The following is a 25,237-nucleotide window of genomic DNA, read 5'->3' on the forward strand; positions in this document are numbered from 1 at the left end:
GTACAGGACCCAATTATGGCTGAAGTGACTGGAATATAGTGCTGATGGGTTTTTTTATGGTATTTGTTATGCACTTACTATTTGTCAAACACTGTTCTAAGTGTTGGGGTAGATACAAGTGAATTAGGTTGGACACTGTCCCTGCCCCTAGTCTAAGAGGGAGAACTGAGACTCAGAGAAGTTAAATGACTTGCCCAAGGTCACACAGCAAGCAGTTGGTAGAGCTGGAATTAGAACCCAGGTCCTCTAACTCCCAGGCCCGGGCTCTGTCCATTAAGCCTTGCTGCATCTCAAGTGGTTGCCTAGGTAGCCACTGCCATCTTCACCACTCTCATTAATCGGCAATTTTCAAGATTCCTTCTGGATCGGGTCACTCCCCACAATACCCTAGGTCACAAACCTTCACCACTGATGCCCCAGCAAGCAAGCAGAGCTGTGTCTATAACCCAGCTCTCCTAATTCCCAGAGCTGGGCTCTTTCCACTGCACCAGCAGCAGGGCTTGCTAATGATGCACCACCAAACGAACCCAGTTCAGAAATTCCCTGCCTAAACTTTCTTTTTTAGTACTGGAAATAATAGCAAAATCATTCCAAAAGGGTTCCCTCTACCCACAGGCAGCACTGCGGGGGGGATACTGCCTGGGTAGGCTCTGTGGCTACTGCAGCCACATGCCATGTCTTAAGCAATCCCAGCTGTGCACACATGTGCCAGCATCAATCAGTGACTTCAGCTGCACATTCCCAGGATCATTGGATTTCTTATTCCCCTGCTGCTGCTCAGAACATGCATTCTCTGCCATTCTGTCCTACTTTCTCGCTTGCAAATTTTGGTTGGTACAGTTCATTGGGTTAAAATGAGTCTTTTACCTTTAGTTTCTCAAAGGTTTAGTTACAGAAGAGCGTCTACACCCACGGAAGATAAAAGAGTTACTCAAGTCTTATTAGAAAATCCTTTTTCAAATAGGGTGTGCATGGAAAACTGGAAAATAATTAAAGATGAGAGGACTTGCCCACTTCTTCCCAATCTCCTAGATCTTTACCAAACTTTCAGGTCACAATCCGCCCCTGGAAGTTTCCCCTGGCACGTTCGGGTCTTTCGGTCTGGGTAAAAGTCTGCTACTGCAGCCAACCAATTGAATGCTCAAGTCTGAACAAGATCTCCCTTCCTTGGTGGGGGAAATGAGGTGAAAAGGGGAATGAAGCAGTGCCCGACACTCCAGAGGAACATGGCCTCAGAAACTGCATAACTCTCCAGCTTAGCAAAGGCACTTCTGAGGAACACAGCCAGAATTTAAGTAAAAGTAAATAAGAAACACAGCCAGCACTTTGGTAAAAGTAAATCCCCACAGAGTTGGCTGGTTAGCACATTGGCTGCAAACTGTGGAATCCTGTTCCTAGCCCTGCAACTCACTTTCCTGGTATAGCCACAATTCTCCTTTTTCTCCCTCTCCCTCCTTTTTAAGTGGTATTTGTTAAGTGCTTACTATGTGCCAGGCACTGTTCTAAGCATTGGGGTAGATACAAGGTTGGACACAGTCCATGTCCCACATGGGGCGCCCAGTCTTAATCCTCATTTTACAAATGAGGGAACTGAGGCCCAGTTAAGTGAAGTGACTCCCCAAGGTCACCCAGCAGACAAGTGGTGGAAATGGGACTAGAACCCAAGTCCTCTCGCCATAGAAGAGCCCACTGCTTAATGCAGGAGTGTTTTGAGATTCTCAGCCAAAAGGTCTCCTAGGACACAAAGATACTGAAGAGCCATGGAATCTCAGCATCACCCACCATGCAGAGAGGTTATGACCTCCTGGTCCATTCTCCTGGGGCCCAGGGGTCCCTGGATTTTGGCAGGAGCCTCACCTTTGCCCAGATAGGTAGCAACAGCACTGACTGCACTCTAGGGTCAGGCAGTGGGCTCTACTTCCTGCTATCAGCTGGTGAAGGGGCAGACACCCTCCCCTTTTTGTTTAGCCATCTGAGGGCTGTCAAGGTGTTGGTTAAGGCATGATGCTAGGTTTCCCAGCCTCACCCTTAAGCTTTACTGTACTGTACCATAAAGTACTCTGGGTTTCTGAAATCTTACAGTATTTATTTGCATAATTCCCTTCACTCATTATTATCCCATCCTGGTTTTTGAGAAAGAAATAAAATTATTTCCTGGGTCACATAATTGTAAGCAGTGATAGTGTGCCCTGGGGGAGGAAGAGAAGGGTAAGAGTACAGTGCTCAGCATACAGTAAGTGTTCAAATAAATACCACTATTGATGGATAAGAGCATAATACAGTACAGTAGCGTACAATGGAAGTAAGAGAGGTAGTCTCAATAATAATAATAATGATAGTGGTGTTTGTTAAGGACTTATTATATGCCGAGCCTGTACAATATAAGCAGATCAGACACAGTTCCTGCTCCACATGGGGCTCACAGTCTAAGTAGGAGGGAGAACAGGTATTGAATCCCCATTTTTATAAATGAGGAAAGGGAAGTGAAGTGACTTGCTCAAGGTCACGCAGCAGGCAAGTGGCAGAACTGGGATTCAAACTCAGGTCTCCTGACTCCCAAGCCTGGGATCTTTCCACTAGGTCATGCTGCTTCTCTCAAGTTGCCCCCTTACCATTCTCTTCCTTCTCTCTTCCCCCCCCCCCCCTCCTTCCCTTATTGCTGGACTTAATAGTTATATCAGCTGCATAACCATCCCCTCCATGCTTTAATGTAACAAAGAGCAAAAAAGCGGGGTCATTACGCAAATAAATATGTAATACACCGGCAATGAGTGGCAAGATTGTAAAGCAGCCTGCTAATGGTGGAAAGTATAATAGAAAAACTTGTAGAGAATGATGTCATTTTATAGTGGAACCTTTGAACCATCTACCCTTTAACCCAAACAGCATGATTTTCCCATGACCTGAAGTTTTTCAAAAACACAATGACTGTGTTACAGTAAAAATGACTGTATAACCAGTTTAGCCACAGAACCCGTATTTTCACTCGAACAAAGCTAGGGAATTAGAGAGCATTCTTCCAACAACACGAGCCTGTTTGGCTACAAGACGCTGCAGTGTTGTGGGGGGAGGGGTGTGGGGTGTGTGGGTGTGTGTATGCCCCGCGCCAAAGGGTGTCGTAAACCAAGGTCGGGTTAAACCTCACATCAGCCCAGTTCCTCCAGCCTCTGCAGGTTTTATAAGCCTCTAACAGGCAGCAAACAGCAAACACACAAAGGCAAACACCTCCCCTAAATCTGGGCTCCAGGCTGGCTTGAGGTGTGGGCTTGCTCCCAGCTACTTAACCTGCTAAAACTTGAAAACGGGAGTGGGATTATTAGATCGGGGAGTGGGAGACTAGGAGCCGGAATTCCTAAATAAGAATCCAGAGTTTGTAAGGGGGAAGCCCCTCCCACCTGTTCTTTGCTCTAGAAGAATAATAATAATAACAATAATAATAATAACAATAATAATAATAACGTTGGTATTTGTTAAGCGCTTACTATGTGCCAAGCACTGGGCCGAGCATGGTGCAGAATGAGGAGCAGGAAACAGAAAGGGAGCCCATGGAGCCACTAGACTTCCACAAGTTGGGGCAGGAAGGATGGCCCATAGTGGTCTTCCCCCAACCAGAGTTATCTATCTCAAGAACCAGCATGGCCTTCTGGGAAGAGCACAGGCCTGGGAGCCAGAAGACCTGGGTTCTAAGCCCAGCTCTAACACTTGGCTGCTGTGTGACCTTGGGCAAATCGCTTAACTTCTCTGAGCCTTGGTTTCCTCATCTGTAAAATAGGGATTAAATCCAACTCCCTTCTACTTAGACAGAGTCCCGTGTGGGACAGGGACTGTGTCCAACCCGATTATCTTGTATCCACCACAGCGCTCAGTGGAGTACATAGTAAGTGCTTAAATATAATTACACAGCTCTTTCAAGGCCACTGTAAGACAAATGAAGAGCCACAGGTATTCTCACCACAGATCTCCTTTTACAGGGCCTCTTCCCCTGGACATTAGGAGCCCAGCCACAGCCCATTTTCCTTCCCAGAAATAGCACAGCCAGCAGAGATAGCCACTTCCTACTCCTACATGAGGTGGTCACTGGATGGGGGGAACTGACTGGCAAATAGACAAACTCCACTCCCTGCTCCTGAATACTGTGAGGGATAAGACTGTGTCTACCACCCGCCCCCGCCCCCCCCCACCCCGAGCCTCAGAGCAAAGCTACTGGGGGCCCAATTGCATCAGGGAACGTTTCCTGCCCTGCTGCATTTCACTCAGAGGAGTCACCACCTTTTCTTACCTCAGTTTCTCCATTTGCCTCCCCAAGCCTATCCCTCCAGGATGCTGCTCAGTGGAGCTGAATAATAGCTATAAAGTTCCACTGTGGCCACATGAAAGGGGCCGGAGAGCATTACCACCACTGCAGCAGCTAGCTTCCTGCTGTACTCACACTAGGCAATCAAGTAGATAGAATAATGGAGCCCTGGGGTAGGTACAAGGTAATCTTGTATGGGCAGCAGTGTAGCCTAGTGGATAAAGCCCGGGCCTGGAAGCCAGAAGACCTGGGTTCTAATCCCAGCTCCACCACTTGTCTGCGGTGTGCCAATGGGCAAATCACTTAACTTCTCCGGGTCACTGTTTCCTCAACCGCAAAATAATAATAATGATGGCATTTGTTAAGTGCTTACTATGTGCAAAGCACTGTTCTAAGCACTGGGGATGTTACAAGGTGATCAGGTTGCCCCCCATGGGGCTCACAGTCTTCATGCCCATTTTACAGATGAGGGAACTGAGGCCCAGAGAAGTGAAGTGACTTGCCCAGTCACACAGCTGACAATTGGTGGAGCCAGGATTTGAACCCATGACCTCTGACTCCAAAGCCCAGGCTCTTTCCACTGAGCCATGCTGCTTCTCTAAAATAGGGATTCAATACCTATTTTTCCTCTTTCTTAGACTGTAAGCCCCATGTAGGAAAGGGGCCTTGTCTGACCTGAGTTATATCTACCTCAGCACTTAGAACAGAGTGCTTGACACATAGTCAGCGCTTAATATCATAAAAAAAAAATCAGGTCAGACATAGCAAGCAAGCCTAGACCATGATATCTTCAAAGAAGATGGACACAGCCCCCAGCCACATACATTTCTGCAAGTGCCCTGCTACTAAGGAACCGGGAAGCCAGAAAGGGCAAAATCTATATCTATACTTTTATTATTTTACCTACTGTATGCTTGGCAATTTTGGTCTGTCTGTCTCCTCGATTTTACTGTAAACCCAAAGGCAGAGATTGTGTATTTTCCATCTATTGCGGGTTCCTAAGCATCTAGTACAAAGTTCTGCACACAGTAGGTGTACAATAAGTGAAAATGCTGCTTTGAGCAAGCCAGCTTCAAACACGGTAGGGAGTGGAGATGCCCAACTCTACAGATACTAGCTTTGCTAACAGGGCAGTTTCACCCCAGCGTACAAGGACAGGAGAGATTATTAAACCTCCACAGCCTTTGTGTCCACGGGAAAATTTGACCCATCGGTTCCCAGTGCACTTTCAACTTCAAATGACAAACAAAATCATAATTGGCCCAGGGGCCCACTCCATGAGGGCAAAGGAGGTGATCACCCCCACATCTTTCTGAACTTGACTAGCAGCCTTGCTCACTAGCCCTGAGAATTTCCCATCAGTATTGAAATGACCCAAAATGGTGACTTTCTGGCCTATGAGCTCTTTGAAGCCTGTCTATCCCCATCCAAATTTCTGCCCCTCCTTTCCACTCACACTCAGAATGATAGTTTGGCACCTAGATCTGAGGCTCTGGCAGTATTTCTAACCCCCAGTTTGAAGGACAGACAGGGGAATCGTAGTTTCCCTCTAAGTAATATCTGGTGAAGCTGGTTGGCTGTGCAGTCAACTACAATATTTCTGCCCAGAGAAGGCTGTATCAGTGGCATTCAACAGTTCTTAACTAACCCACAGCTGACCTGTTCCCTGTAGTAGCAGGAATGATGGTACATACTGGGCGCAGTGCACTATAATGAGCACTTGGGTCAGATGCCCAAGACAGGTTCTCTGCCCACAAAGAGCTTACACTCTAGTGGATGAGACTGACAAAAATATTTATAAGCAGTGGATTCAGGACAAATTGAATGTTCCCTTGGCTATACGGCTATACACAAGTACAGAGGATGGGTATAAATAGATATGTAAGTACTAGCTGCTCCACTGTCCCCATTGAGAAAAAAGTGGGAGTCAGGGAGACGAACCAGATATACCTCGTTTCCCTAGAACACGGAGGTTGCTTTGAGGCAAAATCCCATGGTAACCAAATCTCACACTGTAGTATTCATCTGTCTAATGCGACACGCCTGCATACACCATTTCTTCTGACACTGGCGCCCCATTGTTGCTAGACAGGCTGACGTTGTCAGAAGAATGTCTCCCAATTCCCTACCAGCATTCTAGCCCAAACATGTAGGGCAAACACACATGGTAGAAGAAAGTGAGTGTGCTGAACTCTCTCAATTCCCCACTTGGAGGCACTTACAGGTAGGCTCAAAGAATCAAGTGCCTACAAGAGCTCTACAGGAGCCAGAAAACAGGATGGGGAAACCTAGGACTGAGCATCGTCCACGGTCCTGGGCCAGAGAAAGATGGCAGAGCCCATGCCTTTCCCCCACCCCGCCTTTTTTATGGTATTTGTTAAGCGCTTACTATGTGCCAGGCACTGTACTAAGCCCTGGGGTAAATACAAGGTTATCAGGTTGGACACAGTCCACGGGGCTCAATGTCATAATTCCATTTTACAGACGAGATAACTGAGGCACAGAAAAGTTAAGTGACTTGCCCAAGGTCACACAGCAGACGGGTGGCGGAGCCAGAAATCAAACCCAGGTTCTTCTGACTCCCAGGCCCGTGCCGTTTCCCCTGCTTTGAGGCCGCTGACCATGGTCCCCAGCAAGTGTGAAAGCCGTGACACCACTTCCACCTTCAGAGCCCGGCCTCCACCCAAGAAGAGAAGTCAAACCCAGGCAAGGGTCAGAACAGATGCAGATCCTACCCTCCCGGAACTTCCCTCAGGCCAGGCTAGGCTCCACATTTTTGGTCCCTGCCAGGCTCTATCTAGTCCTGTGGACGCCTCCCTGGAGGTGGTGTCAATCACTTGCTAAGTGTGAGTCTAAGCTTCTTAGACCACAGGGCAAGTTCTCCCGCTGTCCTCTGGTTCCTACTCAACGGAACACTGCCCCTCACTCCAATAAATTGGGTTACAGTCACTGACACGGACTTCGCAAAAGCCTCAATGTGACAGTGGGCTGCACAGTAGGGACAGAGGGACCCCCTGGAAATTTCAGGGGCAGGAGAGGCTGTCTACCCTTTCCAGGCTCAGACAGTAGATGAAACTCAAGAGATTCCTTTGCCTGGGCTGTAGATGAGACACTCCTACACTAATACGCAGGGCAAATGGTAAAAATGAGCCCAGTAGGGCAGTAGATCAAGGAGTGTTTGGAACCCAACTGCATGTCTTTCTCCTTACAACTAGGTCTGGGCTACTGTTTCACATCTTTGCCCAGCTGTCCTGAATCTGCCCACCACAACCCCTGTCTCTGGCACTGCTTTGGGCAAGAGTGAGTTTCAAATGTGAGTTGGCCCCAGGCAACAGAGGAAGCTTCATTCAGTGGCCAGAGGGCTCCTCTCCAGGTGCCTGATTTCTTCCTTTCAGACAGCTGAGTTTTTGACAACCGAACTGGATGGTTTGAGTAGTTTTGCCTAGAGGAAGAGGTTTAGACTAGATGAATTCCTGAGGTGCCTTTCGTTTCTAGCTTCTTTGATTCTATGTACTTCTGGCATGACTTTTGGCATTGGCTCAAGGATGGTCTTTCCCAGCTGATCCCTCCAGCTCCGAAGGCGGTTTTCTCCTTTCACATTCCAGGAATTAATGGTCAGGATAGATGCATATTACAGATTCGCACCAGACAAGATCTTCCTCCTTCACCCCAGCTTTGGCAAAGGCAGACTCATTTGAATACAGAACCCCCTTCAGATGGGTTTTGTGAGCCACGTGTAAGGGCCGAGTCAGTTTTCTAGTGTAAATTCTTCAGGCACCTAATACAGCTCTCTGCACACAGGTGCTCAACAAATATCGTTGATGATCATGACGTTGACATTAGGAGCTTGGGTTGGGTGTTCCAGGCTCCAAATGAATGGGAGTTGGTAAGAGGCAATGCAGATGAGGAGAAAAGGGGCAGCAGTGGCGTATACAACAACCCTCAGCAGAATTGGGAGCAGAGTGAGTTTGACTCAGCTGAGCCCCACACTGGGATTGAGTCTCAGGGCTGAGCAACGTAAAGTAAGTCTGACCCAGTAACTCGGAGACTCCGGAGCTCAGCAGCCTCCATCCGCCCACCGGGTGTCAGAAGAGAAAATCTGAGCCAGGAATTTCAAATCCCAGGCCCAGAGCCAAATTAGAGGCGGGGAAGGGGGAGGGAGGGAGAAAGAGTTGGGGGGGGGGGAGAGAGGGAGAGGGAGAGAGAGAGAGAGGGAGGGAGAGAGAGAGAGAGTGGTGGGGGGGAGAGCATACCCACGCAAGAAAAAGAAAACTAAGGAACAGAAGAGAAGAAAAATCCTGACTGCTGTGCTGGAAGTCCTGCCAATCCCAGCATGCCTGACTGTGGCAGGATGGCTCCACTGCTACCAAGATGGCATTGGTTAGCAGTGATTCACCTCCGGACTACAGAGCCAGCCAGGCGCCCACAGGCTCCTGGCCAGCCTAGGGCAGGGATGCTGCTAAGCAAGTCAGGCATCCCTGCCTCCCTCGGGCTGCTGTTTGTTTACTCCACTGCTTACCTAGCCCCAGGTCCAGCATCTGGTCCCCAGAGCCCCCTCCCCATCAGGAAGCTGCAGGTGGGAGAGAAAGGACATCTGGCCCAGGGGGGACTGGTGAGTAGAGACTCAGAAGGGAAAGCAAGACATACACACAGGCAAGGGTGTGAGAGCCCGACAAATGGGGGCCTCCCCTGATCCCTGAGCTAAACTCCCCAGGGGTTGATTCACTCCTCAGGGGGAGCAGCAGGGGAGATACTGATTAACTAGCAACTCCTGAAAAAAGAGTAGGATTTTCTGATAAACAACCATCACCCGAGATGGGTTAATGTAGTCGAGGATCACAGAGAAGAAGGAGGTGGCAGTTCGGAAAAATGCACATAGTATATAGTGCACGGAGGGGAGCTCAGAATTTTCCAGACTTTATCAGGTATCAAAGAAATCTGAAGATCAGAGAGGGAAAGAGTTTTATCCCACATGACACGGCAAGCCATCTAACTCAACCAGAGAGCCCCGATTCCCCCAATGGCGCCCACTAGATGGGATCCATTGAGTAGTGTTTCCAGCATCCCAGCTGCCCTGCATAACTGCCTGCCCCCCCTCACTGCCCCCACCCCCCTCAACACTCCCCACTTCATCCCCACCTGCTCCAGGAGGACTAAGATTAGTTCCCAATAGCCTCCCTGGCCACATGGCCAGCTCCTTACCGTGTGAAAGTTGTCGTAGTAGACGCCAATGGAACTGAGCTCTGGGGAGATGCTGCAGCTCTCTGTGAACAGTGGCCCCGATTCCCCATAGGGCCCCACCCGGAACTTGTACGCCAGCGTAATGTTGCGAATTGGGGGAGCACCCGCGCTCACTACCACATCTGCCAGCAGCCCCGAATAGACAGCAAAGCCCAGCAGGGTCAGCAGCAGCAGCAGCACCATGACCCCAATCAGGCCTAGCAGCATCAAGTCCGACATGGTTCCCAGGACTTCCACTCCCCTCAGCAAGCTGTGGGGGAAGAAAGGGGAGAAGACGGGGATGAAGCCAGTGGCTTTTGATGCTCCTGCTCTCACCTCAGGAGAGCGGCCACCCCAATAGACCCTAGGGTCAGGTGGCTGCCACCTGCCCGGGACTGGCCGAGTGCCTGTGCCAAGCTCAGGGAGTGGTGAGCCAGGAGAGGGAGTGGCCAGGGATGCCGACTGATGGCTCGATGACCTAGAAGGGAGCAACAAAGGATGATGGAAACTACATGCCTCTGAATTTGTTCATCATAATCATCGCTGTTCCAGGAGGACCTCAAATCCCAGCATGAAGGCTGGAATGCTACCATTATTCCCAATCATCCTCAGGAAAACCGAAGCATGGAGGGACAGCGGGAGTGATGGTGGGTGAGGAGTTTAGCCAAGAATCTACCTCCTCCCTCACCCTAGCCATTCACACTATGTCTCCTCAACTTCAGCAGGGACATCATGATGAGGTTCAAAGGAGCTTGTAGCTGATCGTTCCACAGCTGGGTCAGTGATTCTGAATGGCTTTCTTCGATTTTTGTGGACAGGATTTAATGATGCCACAGTCGAGGGGGCAGGGAGCAACAAGAATCGAATCGAAGGAAAATACATAATATTCTTAAACACGGTTAGAAAAAATTTCCATGGAAACCCTCCTAATTACTTACAACCACCTTCTTCACTCCCTAATAGCCACCCTCTTTTCAGAGAGCTTCCCACTCAGTTTCTAACCACAGAAACGAAAACTTAAGAATTGTTTTCGTCTTGTTTTCTGCTAGCTGCACTTCTGTCTTCCCAGCGAGCCAGTTCTCTGTGATTAGTTCTCCCCTTTTCTCATCTCCCTGCTCAGTCACTCCTAACCCCCTGCTCTAGAGCTTGGGTTTTTGTTTTGTTTTGTTTTTCTGGAAGAAACAAAGAACGGCTTCGAGGAGACTGCAAGAACTTTTAAGTTGTTTGGAAATGCTGATAATAATAATTATTATAATGAGAAAAACACCTTCAGTGGCTCTCCCAAAGCTCATCTCCTTCACTTACAGGCTTGTCTAGGATATATGGCCCAACCCTAGACTATTTTCCCTGAGACTAACTGAAGGTGGGCCGCTCCTTTCCCTTTCATTCCCCGTCCCCCGGAGGGGGAGTGGGGAAAAGAAACAAAAGTCCAATGAGCTGGCTCTGCACTTCCGGCCTAAGGAGATGCCGTCTGCAGCAAAATTAATGTTCTCGACTTGGGCAGGGCAGCTCTGAGCAAGCTTAAGAGGCCGGCCGGGGCTGTGTGGCTACTCACCTGGATGTTGCACAGGACGACTTGCTAAAAACTCATGGTCTCTGCGGCGGACTGGGATCCTCACGCTCTGTTCTGTGAGGGGAAGCAAATTACACAGTCAGCTGCTGGAACAAGGGGATGCGAGATCCGCCGTTTTCCTCTCATTTACTTTAATTCTCCAAGAAGGGCTACCTCCCCTGGGACCCCTCCCACCGCACCCCCCAATGCTGGCAAATGTTCCTCCAGCCGGCCCACAGTTATAAGGAACATAAAACTAAGCATGGCCTTGAAGCGCAGCACCAAAGTTAAAGCCATTTCCTCAAAATCAAACGGGTCTGGCTGATTCTACGGCACAGCTTCAAACCTACATCAACCATCACCACATACAGGTCACACTTTCCAGAGTGTTTCAATCACCACCCTCCTCCCCCCAACCCCTGCCTCTGAAACATCACTTCTCCCATGGCAAACGCTCCAATCTATATGACCTGCGGTCGTTCCTCTCCTCTTAGCCGCTTCAAGACGGAAAACCAGTGGGGCTGGGGCTGCCGCTAGCCCTGTTCCAGTGGCAACACCCAAACTGCATATCTTTGGTTCAAAATTAATCACCCGAGTGGCCGCGGGAACGTCGGGCAATAATCGGGCTGAAATCTGGGATCAGATCCTGTACATCTCTCCTCAACCGGCCTCTATTGGCGATTACTTCCTTGCGAACAGATGTGTTTATTTCGGCTCCAATCTGCTTCCTGGTTGATTCGTGCAGCGCCAGCAGCAGGCGGGCGTTCCCTGTTCTTAAAGGGACCGAAGCCTCACGGAAAACAAGAACCACTGTGCCTGTGATGCTTAAAGGAGGTATGGTTCTCCAGCCCCCCGCCCCCCCCCCCCCAAGCAAAATCTCGGTGGCCCGAGTCCCTGTTTTCCCTACCTGAGATCCAACAATCCTGCCTCTGACGTCACGGTCTTTCACTATAGTGATTATAACATCACATATTTATTTATTCTACTTGTACATATCTATTCTATTTATTTTATTTTGTTAGTATGTTTGGTTTTGTTCTCTGTCTCCCCCTTTTAGACTGTGAGCGCACTGTTGGGTAGGGACTGTCTCTATATGTTGCCAATTTGTACGTCCCAAGCGCTTAGTACAGTGCTCTGCACATAGTAAGCACTCAATAAATACGATTGATGATGATGATGATGATGATGATGAACAGAGTTGGAGGCTGGGGGAAAGGGAGGATAAAGGGCGGCTACGGTAGCATATGAAATTCTAAGGAAAAGGAAATTCGGTTCTCAGTGCTTGGGCGCTTAACAAATACCAAAAGAAGAAGGAGGAAATACCAGAAGAAGAAATAGCAGGAGAAGCAGAGTGGTTCAGTGGAAAGAGCACGGGCTTTGGAGTCAGAGGTCATGGGTTCAAATCCCGACTCGGCCAACTGTCAGCTGTGTGACTTTGGGCAAGTCACTTAACTTCTCTGTGCCTCAGTTACCTCATCTGTAAAATGGGGATTAAAACTGTGAGGCCCCCCGTGGGTCAACCTGACCACCTTGTAACCTCCCCAGTGCTTAGAACAGTGCTTTGCACATAGTAAGCACTTAACAAATACCATCATAATTATTATTATTATTAAATACCACAATTATCATCTTCCAAACTGGGGCGGAGGCAAAGTAAAAATGATCAATATAGTGCCCTGGGCAAGACCCTCCCAACTCTCTAAGGGTTGAGGACATTACACAGGCTTCAGGCTCTGGACTACGGTAATTTATATCCAAGAGACCCCAATGCCATCCATTTTCTATCAGGCTGTGGGCCCAAGTTGCAGTTGTTGAGAAGAAAGGATCAATCACTCCGCTGTAATAACTATCTACCCAGTGCCTCTTCTATTTATCTAGCACCTTTCTTCTCCTGAGCCCTCTAGAGACATTATCTCACTTACCTACACAACACTCCCGGGGCTAGGGCAGGGGAGAGGGCTATTGTGATATTTCATTGACCAAATTCCCTCAACATTCTACTCGTTGTACATATGGATTAGCTGAGCTCCATCAATAAGCAAGTGCCCAATCCCAAATCACTGGATAGCACCATTTAGAGAGGGGGAGAGAGAATGAGAATATTCTGCTGACCGACCAAATCTTGGGTCTGAACCAGTAAACTGGGCAGAGAAAACAAATAAGATCAAAGGCGACCCAGGCTTGATTTATGGAAGGTACAGGAAGAAAGCAATTCAGAGGGATTCAATAAAGCGAAGAGAAGTTCCCAAATAAAAACTGGACGATGGGTTGTCTTGGCAACCCTGTCTCCTGCCCGTGCCTTCATTTTCCTCTCGGGGAAAACAATCCCAAACTCTCAACCCGCCTACCCCTCAGGGTGGTGTCATATTTGTGGTCAGAAGCCCAGTTTTCAAAACCAAAGTTCTAATGCCCACGGCAATTTGCAGCCTAGGTAGGGGCTCCCTTGGGGCGGGGGGGGCATGCAAGTACGCCCCAAGATTTGTCCCGGTAGTTTGCTGTCACCACTGCGATTCGGGTTTGGTACCTCCAGAAGGCAGGGGAAGCCTTCGGGGGTTCAGCTAGCCAGACCAGAAACCGCAAGGACCGACTGCTGGAGTAAATGCCCGCCCACCCTTCCCTGTTTGAGCTAGTTCAGGTTCCATCATAGATCACTCAGCCCCCTTTCACCTTGCTGACCTTCGGTCTTCTTGGAGAACAGCAGCTTCCTGTTTCCTTTCCTATCGGGAGCCTGGCCCGAACTCTTCTGGTGACTCTCGGGGCTTCCCCACTACCCCCATTTCCTAACCCCCTCCTCTGCAGCCTCCTCCTCTTCCTCCGCCTCCTTCCCCTATACTGTAGCTGACGTCACAAATACACAAAAAGCGTTTCTAGGAGGGCGCAGATTGTTGTAGAAACGCCTCCCCCCCCCTCCCCCTCCCCCATCCACATGAGGGCATAGTGTTTAGCTAGTGGGAGTGGTGCAGGGGGAGGCGAGGGAAATTGCGGAGAAACATTCATCCACACCACTAATGGCCATTGCGGCTGATTCTGGAGGAAGCAGAGGTAATTTGCCTCCGGACTTTTCTTCAAGCAGTTCATGAGGTTTCCCACCCGGCATCTCAGTCACTCTCACAATAGCCCGCATGTGGCTATTGTGGCTAGGAAAACTAGGAGACTCATGTGGCTAGGAAAACGGGGTACCATTCATTCATTCGCATTTATTGAGTGCTTACTGTGTGCAGAGCACTGTACTAAATGCTTGGGAAGTACAAGTTGGCAACATATAGAGACGGTCCCTACCCAACAGTGGGCTCACAGTCTAGAAGGGGGAGACAGACAACAAGACAAAACATATTAACAAAATAAAATAAATAGAATAAATATTTACAAGTAAAATAGAGTAACAAATACGTACAAACATATATACATATATCCAGAGAGATGGGGAGGAAGGGAAGAAGGTCCCTCCTTGGCTCCCCTGGCCCCCGCCCCTAACTCACACACTCATCTGCAGGAACCTCATCACGGTCGGTCTGCCTCCCTACCCCTAGATCCAAGGCCCTACTGTGATCATGCCTGTAAAAACAGAGAAATATGCTCCCCCAAAGATGAGGCCCTGGTGGTGTCATCAAGTTGCCCAAGATCAAGAAAGGCCTGCTATGGGGGTTGACAGTGACTACACCACCCACCTCTTAGTCCTTCCACAGGCCAGGAGGGTAGCTCTCCCCCACACAGATTCTATGGGTTGGGGTCCATTGCCCCTGATGCTTACCCCTGATGCTTGGTATCACCTAACATCATCCCTTGTGGGGGGGGGAGGGGGTTGTGAAAGATGAAGGGGGAGAGAGAGGGGAGAGGGGAGTGGGGAGATATTGGCTTCGGGCCTTCGGTTCCAATGGAGAAACAGCCACAGAGAAGAGGCAGGGGTCAAAGGCATGGGACCCAGGCATCCTAGTCCCTGGCCTATGTTCAGACCTTTGGGCCCAAAGCTCAATGGTATATCCTACTTAAGATGAAAAGGAAGGAGGTGATCAAGGGAATAAGGGAAATGGATGTAACTGGCTCCCCCAACTTATTTTTCTGGAGGTCAAGGGGCTGCTCGATCCCCATTCATTCATTCAACCATATTTATTGAGCTCTTACTATATGCAGAGCACTGTACATTTCCGGCCCACAACAAACTTACAGTCTAGTTGGAGAGACAGACAATATAAATGAATTGCAGATATGTTCCATACAGATAAATGCTGTGGGGCTAATCCAGCCAGCTCAGCCCCTCACATCTCCCAGATCCCAGTTTCCTATTTCTGGCCAAATTAGGACCCAGTCCCACCATGGAAAGCTGGCTCCTATTCCGATCTCTCCCGTCTCACGGCCGACCCCTGGCACATGTCCTGTCTCTGGCTTGGGACTCCTTTCCCTCCTCATATCCAACAGACAATGACTCTCCCTCCCTTCAAGGCCTTATTGAAGGCACATTTCCTCCAAGAGGCCTTCTCAGACTAAGCCCTACTTTTCCTCATCTCCCACTCCCTACTGCATCTCCCTGACTTGCTCCCTCCCCCCACCAGCCCTATAGCACTTTTGTGAACATCTGTAATTTTATTTATTTGTACTGACATCTGTCATGGTCCCCACCCCAAACTGTGAGGTCGTTGTGGGCAGGGAATGTCACCTTTATTGTTTTTGTACTTTCCCAAGCGCTTAGTACAGTGCTCTGCACACAGTGAGTACTTAATAGCCCTACTGAAGGCCCACCTCCTCCAAGAGGCCTTCCCAGACTAAGCCCCCTTTTCCTCAGCTCCCCTTCCCTTCCGCATCACCTCAACTCGCTCCCTTTGCTCCCTCAGCCCCACAGCACTTATGTATATATCTATAATTCTACATATTTATATTGATGCCTGTTTACTTGTTCTGATGTATATAAACCTAAAATTATATTTATTTATAGTGATGCCCATTTACTTGTCTTGATGTCTGTCTTCCCCCAGTCTAGACTGTAAACCCGGTGTGGGCAGGCACTGTCTCTATGGCTCAACTATACTTTCCAAGCGCTTAAAACAGTGCTCTGCAGCCAGTAAGCGCCCAGTGAATGAATTCCAGCCCTTGATCCCACGGGAGACCTCGCCCGGGGCCTCTTTCTGAGTCAACTGCCACAGGGTTTCGTTGCGCCTTCCGCAAGCTTGGTCCCCTCCTTTCCCGTTCTCCCCCCCCGCCCCCCCCGTCGGCCTTCTCAGTTTCCTCTCCTAGGTCCCCCCCCCCACCCGCTTCACCTTCTATTCAATCCTATTTATTGAGCGCTTACTATGTGCAGAGCACTGGACTAAGCGCTTAACCTCCCTCACCTTGGCCGTCACGGAGCAGGACCAGCAACCGACATCGGCGGCTCCCATGCACCGTCAACCGGAGCCGTGCGCGGCCCCGGCCGGTCAACGGGCGCGCCCCCAGGGAGTTACAAGCGGGGCGGGGCACCTAACGGGACCCGGCGGGGGGGTGGGGGGGCCCGCCGGCACCTCAGCAAATGCCTCGGGGCAGGGTCGCCAAAGCAACCACCTCAAACCATGAGGGCTGGAGGAGCCCGGCCACCTCTCGCTCAACTGGGGGAACAATGGCAACGCCCCCATGCAAAAAAAAAAAAAACAAACAAAAAAAACAAAACCGAGAAATAAACCAAACCTGGGGACTCCGCTGACAGCTCTCTGCTAGCTAATCGTGGAAGGCGGGAAGAGATAATGACTCCGTGCCAAGTTTAGGCACTGAAAGCTGAATCCCAAAATGGGCCAATGCTCCTCTGCTGAGGCATTCCCGTCCCCCCTCCGTGCGTCCCCTAGCAGGGGAGGGTGCCAGGCTGGAAAGAGGGAGGAAAGGCCAGTGGAGATCGTGGAGAGAACGGCGAGCACATGACAAAGGCAGCAAGAGCAAAGAAAGGAAGAAAAGAGCTGGAGAGGGATTTCACCAAAAGTAGTGGCACAGAGAAGGGACCTGAGCATTAAGAATCAAAGTAGCAAGGCAGCTCCCCGGTGGAAGGAGAGGGGTAGAAGTGACCAGAACCCTGCAGTCTATGGTGAGAACCCCAGCCCTTTGTGGGCAGGGATCGTCTCTCTCTATTGCTGTATTGTACTCTCCCAAGCGCTTAGTAAAGTGCTATGCACACAGAAATAACTTAATAAATACGATTGAATGAACCCCACCTTGCCCCTTGCTTAGTGACCATCTGGTCTTGAACACAAGGGGGTCCTCCCTGTATGTTCTTTCCCTTTACATCAATCTCCCCTCTTCTCTCCCATTTCTCCTTCCTCCTAGGGAGAAGGAGAAATGAGGGACCACTTAACGATGAATCAGACTGTATGATCAGACTGTAGCTGATCATATCTACCCCAGCGTTTAGTACAGTGCTTGGTACTAAGTACCACATTACTATTATTACTTAATGACTTCCTGGCTTGGATCCCTTTTGGCTTCAGACATCTAGGCTTCTGGAATTCACTTTCCCCCTCTGCTGAGATTTACTCCTTTTAAAACTGGGGCGTCTGGGGTGCCTTTGATAGATTCTGCCCTCCTAGGCACATCTGAAAAGGCTGCGTATCATCAGTCATCATTACCTCATGAATAGCAGGACAAGCGATTCCAGCCCAAATCAGCATTTTCACACACAGTGGGTCCCGGGCGATTTTTAACTACCATAGGCTGAAGCAGAACTGGGAGTTGGAATCCTCCCAGACTTAGAATACAATAGGTGTGATCTTTGAGTGTGTGTTGGAGTCCATCCTCTCCCAGCTGGATGCGCTCCCAGGTACAACCTGGACACCTTGACAACCTGAGGTGGAATGGACGCCATTATGCCAGTTTATGTTTATGTCAGCAGCAGGTAGCCACAGCAGGGATGCATCCCAGAAGGGTAATTTGACCTCTGCATGGCCTGCCTGGGAATGTGGCATCCTTCCTTTTCCAGGTTGAGGCGTGAGAAAGAGCACCTCTCCCTCTGAATTCAGCCTAGTCCTGCCCAGTCTTGGCTAGGAATCACAGATTGGGCCTGAGTCCTCATCCGGGACTGTCCCATTATAGGACAAGGCAAGGTGAATGGGCTGTTTCCACAGTCCCGTCAGGAAAAGAGGCCAACAATGGCACTACACAATTGGAACTGAAGAGGGAAGTAATGGGAGCCCCTTCAAAACACAGTTTAATCAGGCACCTACATTAATATCTTCCAAATCACTCTTTCTAGGGTGGGAGTCCAGGGGAGAGGAAGTCTAACCCCTTGTTGTCAGGGTAAGGAGCTCTGAAGCCTGGCAGTGGGGCCCAACTGTTGTGACCTTTTGCCAAGAGACCCCAAGCACGTGATCCCTCCAGCCCAGAGCAGCAACACCACAGGCCCTTTAAGGTATCTAGCATCCTTAAATTTCCCTCTACCAAGCGTATGGGGGCCAAGGAACCTCCTCTTCATTCCGATCCTCAGCACCAACTCCCAATCATAAAAGGATGGAACCTGTGCCTGCAGATATCCAATTTGGATTTGTCCTGGGGGATGGAAATTGAAGTCTCGCTTGATAGGAGGGATTGTCTGTACCCCTGCTCAGAAAGTGTGTGTAGAATGAGTTACGCTTGAATGAACTGGCCCGTGCTCTGAAAACATGTGCATTGGGCATTGTGAAGAGAAATTCCTAACTCTATTTGGGTAGCTCCACAGGCTGAGTGTGGTTCATCTTATTGGCCTGATGTTTTTAATTCTTTTAGGAAGCAGCAGGGCGTAGCAGATACAACATAGGCCTGGGAGTTAGGTCATGGGTTCTAATCCCAGCTCCGCCACTTGTCTGCTGTGTGGCCTTGGGAAAGTCACTTCACTTCTCTGTGCCTCAGTTCCCTCATCTGTAAAATGGGGATTGAAACTGTGAGCTCCACGTGGGACAGGGACTGTGTCCAACTGATTACCTTGTATCGACCCCAGTGCTTAGAACAGTGCTTGGCACATAGTAAACGCTTAACAGATACCATTATTATTATTATTTTCCCTTCTCCTAGCAGGTTAGCTGCAGAAAAACTGCAGTTGAGGCAGTGGGATAGGAAACCTAACCAACTTTCCTTCAAGGCCTTATTGGAAAGAGAAAACCCTAGGGGGCTGGAGCTATCAGTTTAAAAGAACAAAGAGGAATTTGAGAAAGGGTTGCTTCCCTAGAGCAAATGGTTGCCTTCCTCAATCAAGGCCATTTGTACTTCCCAAGCGCTTAGTACACTGCTCTGCACATAGTAAGCGCTCAATAAATACGATTGATGATGATGATGATCTCCCTCAATCAAATAGTTGTGTGAAACTGCAATGGAGGTAATTGCGAGAGAATTTGCAATTGTTCTCCCAGGCTGGAAATGCCTGTAAGGATGATGATTTAATCCCTATTTCTGAAATTCTATTGCATTAGATTTTGCTAAATTGATAAAAAGAGGTATATAAACGAGTCAAATACAAACTATATGGCAAGCCACATGGCCTAGCGGAAAGAGCCCGGACCTGGGAGTAGGAGGACCTGGATTCTAGTCCAGGCTCCACCACTTGTCCACTGTGTGGCCTTGGGCAGGTCATTTGACTTATCTGTGCCTGTGCCTCATTCTTAAAATGAGGATTAAGACTGTGAGCCCCATGTGGGACATGGACTGTGTCCAACCTGATTTGCTTGTATCCACCCCAGCGTTTAGTACAGTTCCTGGCACACACTAAGCGCTTCAATACCAGAACTATATTATATCCTCACTTCATATTCCACAGACCGGGCGGGGCCTAACAGATGTGCCCAAGACTCCCCACATTATCTCTGCCAACCCAGGTCCATTTTTACCTTCTGCTCATCTCTCGAGCACCAAGAGCTCTTGGCATGTTCGCCTCGGCCTATAAACCGTTGAGAGGCCATGAGTTGGGCTGATGCACTCGGGCCCCATCTGTCAGTAGTACAAAGAAAAGGTTAGTACAGGAGATGTTTCAGAGCCTAAACTCTCACCAGGAATGCTGGCAGGGACCCTAGCAGAGATTCCTTTCAGTAGATTTTTGCATGAAGCACACTCTTCAAGTCACAGACCCAGAACAGCGTGGCCTAAAGGAAAGATCAGGGACCTGGGAGTCAGAGGACCTGGGTTCTACTCCCAGCTCTGTCACTTGTCTGCTGTGAGACCTTTCGGTGCCTCAGTTTCCTCATCTGCAAAATGGGGATCAATAATGTGAGCCCCAAGTAGGACAGGGACTGTGCCTAACCTCATTATCTTGTATCTACCCCAGCTCTTAGTACAGTGCCTGGCACAAAGTACATACTAGACTGTAAGCTCATTGTGGGCAGGGAATGTATCTGTTTATTGTTATATTGTACTCTTCCAAGTGCTTGGGACAGTGTTCTGCACACAATAAGCTCGACAGATACAATTGAACATTAGAGAAGCAGAGTTGCTTAGTGGCAAGAGCATGGGCTTGGGAGTCAGAGGTCATGGGTTCGAATCCCGACTCTACCACTTATCAGCTGTGTGACTTCCCAAGCGCTTAGTACAGTGCTCTGCACACAGTAAGCGCTCAATAAATACGATTGATGATGATGATGACTCTGGGCATGTCACAACTTCTCTGTGCCTCCGTTACCTCATCTGTAAAACGGGGATTAAGACTGAGCCCCACGTGGGACAACCTGATAACCTTGTATCTACCCCAGCGCTTAGAACAGTGCTTGGCACATAGTACGTGCTAAAAAAATACCATTATTATTATTATTATTAGTGGTAATTAGTAGTTAAAAAAAAACAACCCGAAAACCCCAAAACAAAACCCAAAGCTAGCCACCAGAGGGCAACCAAGCTCTTCCCAAAACACGTTCTCCACTTTTATTTATTTATTTATTTATTTTAGGCACTTGCTGCTCTAGCTCCTTCATTGCTCTGAATTTTTGGCTCCAAGATGGACCCAACAGCAGGAAACCCAGCTTCCCTTGGGAACATGGGGTGCAAAAAGGGCTAAGGCAGGATCCAGTTGGTAGGATCAGACTCCTCTCCTGCTCATGTCTGGTAGAGACCGTCTATATATGTTGCCAATTTGTACTTCCCAAGTGCTTAGTACAGTGCTCTGCACATAGTAAGTGCTCAATAAATACGATTGATGATGTCTAGCACTCATGAGGGGGAATACTGTAACTGATCCCAGTTTCTGGGTCTCCTGCCTCTACCTGTCCCACACCACATACATCCCTCACCCATTCTCAAACCCTGCTGCTATCGCCTCTTTGCTCCACTCACCCCATCCTCCTCACCCCAAGCCAACTCACCAAACCTTTAGCCACCCCTGTATTCTTCCACCTTCTCACTCTCCTAGATTTGTCTCCTAACTTGCTCTTGCCTCTGTGCCAAGGGAGCCTGTTGGGAATGGGGAAGGTGTCAGGTATACCCTTGGCGAGTCTTGGTTTGTTTCGTTGGCCAATCCTAGCTGGATCAAAATCCTTCATTAATGTCTTCAATAACTCGGTTCTATAGGGGACAGCAGAATTTTGGCATTCCAGGGAGCACTCCAGGAGGCAGCTCTTTTTTCTGTAGATGACATGGAACAGCCATAAGAACCGCAGGTTTGGGGAAAGCAGTAACCATTTCAATACCTACCCACACTTACCACTTTGGCAAAAAGGCTTGCTCCTTGTGAGAGTGAGAGTTCTAGATTCACTCACTTTCCCAAAGCCCTTTTACACCTGGGCAGTAGTCCTGGCCTTCGGTGCTTTCTCTAGAGTAAGGATCAGGCTGGATGGACCTCCAAGGAGAAAGGGAGGAGTGTTGACCCTCCCAAAGAGCCAATCAATCTCAGAATACAGGAGTGAAAGTGAGATTCTGCCCTTTGACCCCCACATGCCCTCTTCCTCCTGTTCCCTACAGTCTAGTCAGAATCCAATGCCCTGAGGAGCTGAGTCCCTCATGGGGCTCTCCTGACAAAACCCAGTCCAGACGGAGAGCTGCCTTTTTTATTTTAAATTTTATTTTACAAAAAGAGAGAACTGATAGGCAGTTATACCAACTTACAATTGTTCTGTTGTGGTTTTTTTGTTTTTTTTTTTAAAAAGTGACATGAAACACACGTAAAAATAAATAGTCATAGAAACAACAAGTTGTCCGGTCTCTGGGGTAGGAGGCACCCCACCACTCAGAGAGAAGAGGGAAGCACATGATCATGCGTGCGGGCCAGCCGGCCCTGCTACAGAATCTCTTCTTTCCAAATACTAAAAGGCAGGTGCCCCAGACACAGGCAACATCTGAAGGAAAACAAAACTGAAAATCAAACCTGGGGTCCCTAGTGCCATCCTTTCTTTGTCCTCCTCCACCTCCTCCCCCGCCCCTATCTCGAGGAGTGGTGTGCCTTAGTTGTTCTCCAGTGTGATTGTCATCTTCCTTGCTCCTGCTCCTCCAGTGTCCCTCAACGGACCGGCATTTTCAATGACAAGAAAAAACCCAAATGTTGGGGAGGAGGAGAAGCAAGGAAGCAATCACCTTGCCACCGACTCCCTTATTTCTCCAAGGGGATCCCGATCCTCTCCGGGCAGTCCCCGCAAAACACATACACCCACACACAAACCCACACACACAAAACCAAGTGGCTACAACTGTGTTGGACTTCTGCCCTTTCATCATCCCCTCTCAGAGCTGGGCTCTCCCCCCAAGTAATGTCACAGTATGAGGTCCCCCTAAAAATATATGCCGGCGAACTCGCATCACTTTTGTGATGGGAGTGCAAATACCAGGTGCCCTCTCTAATGCCACAGGGGAGAGAAACTACAGTCTGCTCCTTTCTAGCTGGCTAGGTTAGTAAGTTAAATTCAAGCAGTTGGTTTCTCTCACCGGAAGAAAGAGACACACAGACATGGACAGCCCAGAGCCTTGGGAGCCCTTGTGTGGTCAGTCAACAACCAGGTTCCTTCTGGTTCTTAAAGACCCATGGACAATGAAGTGATAACCCGTTTCCATTTGGTCAGAAATTCAGTAGCTTCAAGTCCCAGTTGCTCTTGCAGATCCCAGCAAAGAACTGATGCGATATGGGGGGTTGGGGGCTGAAGAAAATGAAGGAAGGGTCAGATGAGGCAAACAAAGGGAAAGGAGAAGACTGCAGTGTGATTCAGAGGAAAGCACCCCTCAGAGCAGAGACCTGGCTCTCAACCAGAAGCACAGAGTGACATGGCTGGAGCATATTGGCCTTTGGAGTGGAACCCTGTTCATCAGGTAGCTGAATCACCCAGCCAGGTCCCTCTGTATTCAGTGCACTTTATGGATGAGGCTGACAGCAACCTGAAGGAGGCAGTTTTCTTGGCAAATAAAGGGGGGCATTTAAGATAGTTAAAGGGGAGGGCCACAACCAAGATAAAAGAGCTCTGGGTGCTTCTCTTGGGACAGGTGGAAGTAGGAGTCCCAGCAGACTCCCAGTGAGGACCGCATTGGGCTATTTGCGAGGGATAGACTCGAGCAGAAGCAGCGGACGGAAGGCTTGTTACGACTGAGCCCGAAAGCTTGTTGAGTTTTAGGATGTGGTCTTGGAAGGATTCCCACCAAGACTGCTGAGGATGGGCTCTTTGTTTGTCAAACGAGGTAAAATGGGACAACACCTGCTACCTTTCTTTGATCCATGCTCAGTGAGTGGCAATCTCCAGGTGGAGAGATTGGTGCCTTCTAGTTGAATGAGGTCAGTGCCCACCAGCCCTAATTTCCATTGAGAAAGCAGTTACAGTTGGCTGGCAAGAGTAAACCCTTGGACTACGTACAGCCAGGATGTACACCGTAGCACTGCAGTTGGTAAAATTCTCTGCAGATACGTTGCTATGAGACGGCTAACGAGGATTCGTTTCTTCTACTTAAGCATTTGCCGTAATCGGTTGTAATATCAATGGCCAATTCCAGATTACAGAGCGGTTTTAGAAAAAGAAAAGAACTGCTCAAATCCAAGCAAGCATTGCTGTGTCTGTTCCTGAACTTGCCCACTGCTGCAACGGGGCCTGCCTGATCCCTGCCCTACACTTCTTCCAAAAGACAGGCTAAACCTGATTACAAAGCCTTGAAAGAAGACACCGGTCCCAGAGTCTGCAGAGAAGCAGAGTGGGCTAATGGATATAGCCCGGGCATCAGAAGGACCTGGGTTCTAATCTGGCTCTGCCATTTGTCTGCTGTGTGACCTTGGGCTAGTCACTTCACTTCTCTGTGCCTCAGTTACCTCCGTGGTAAAATGGGGTTTAAGACTGTGGGACATGGACTTGTTCCAACCTGATTATCTTGTATCTACCCCAGGGCTATGAATAGTGCCTGGCACATAGTAAGCACTTAACAAATACCATAAAAAACCCCACCCCTCTACCCTCCCTTACCCAAAACAGGCAGACCTTGACTTTTTCAAGCTACGACCAACGGCACCAACACCATTTCTAAACTTATACCTAGTAATAAGATGTCACTTTTGGTTTTCCAACACTAGCCTCCTTTATGGCTCTGTCAAACTTCATCACTGGTAGGATGGACAGGTCCGCCTTCCCTGCTGACTCTTTCTGGAAATCAGGTAGCCCCATCTCCTAGAGCCCCCCAACCCCCCACCCCCTTATGCTTCTACTCTCTTTTCCCCTCCAAATCATCAATCAAGCAATCAATCAATGGCATTTACTGAGGCTTATTAAGTAAAGAGCACTGCATTAAGTGCTTGGGGAAAGTACAATTACAATAGAGCTGTAAATACCTAACCTCTCCACAAAGAGAAGTTGTGAAGCCAAGGGAGGTGACCTAATCGCCAGGTGGAGTCACCGAGGAGGGTTGACACTGTCCATTTTACCTCCGATGAAGTAAAACTTGGCTAATGTATTGTGCAACCTGACGATACAATACAGCTAAATCACTTATCTATAATTGAGAAAACACGAGAACACAATTTTGGTGTAAAAAAAGGTCTCAGCCTCCGTTCAGGAACCAGTCCCTCTTTTCTAACATTGTTCCTAAGAGAAAATGGGTTTCGAGTCAAGTTTCAATTGAAGATGCAGTTTTCAGGAAAGAACTGTCACAGACTGGAGACTGCAGGCTCGTTGGGGGCAGGGAACATGTCTACCAGCTCTGTTATATTTGTCCTCTCCCAAGCGTTTAGTACAGTGCTCTGCACACAGTAAGCACTCAATAAATGACTGATTAATTGATAAATCTGAGGACTGCCTATATGCCAATGG

General features: G+C 48.9%; 1 protein-coding gene across 5 annotated transcripts in view; it reads right to left on the reverse strand.

Annotated features, from left to right (window-relative positions):
* TEX264 (testis expressed 264, ER-phagy receptor) overlaps nucleotides 1–16,467 on the reverse strand; it is a 65,331-nt gene extending 48,864 nt beyond the window's left edge. Inside the window, exons 1-3 of one of the 5 annotated variants that reach the window (XM_038770989.1) lie at nucleotides 16,391–16,467; nucleotides 11,070–11,141; nucleotides 9,497–9,785 (exon numbers count right to left, since the gene is read on the reverse strand). In XM_038770989.1, the coding sequence (XP_038626917.1) occupies nucleotides 9,497–9,754 (258 nt within the window). In that variant the 5' untranslated portion in view covers nucleotides 9,755–9,785; nucleotides 11,070–11,141; nucleotides 16,391–16,467. The other 4 variants (XM_038770985.1, XM_038770987.1, XM_038770986.1 and 1 more) reach the window with 4 other exon arrangements.
* Between the last annotated feature and the right edge of the window lie 8,770 nt (nucleotides 16,468–25,237).

Source organism: Tachyglossus aculeatus, chromosome X2 (genome assembly GCF_015852505.1).
Source record: "Tachyglossus aculeatus isolate mTacAcu1 chromosome X2, mTacAcu1.pri, whole genome shotgun sequence".
NCBI classification, from domain to species: domain Eukaryota; kingdom Metazoa; phylum Chordata; class Mammalia; order Monotremata; family Tachyglossidae; genus Tachyglossus; species Tachyglossus aculeatus.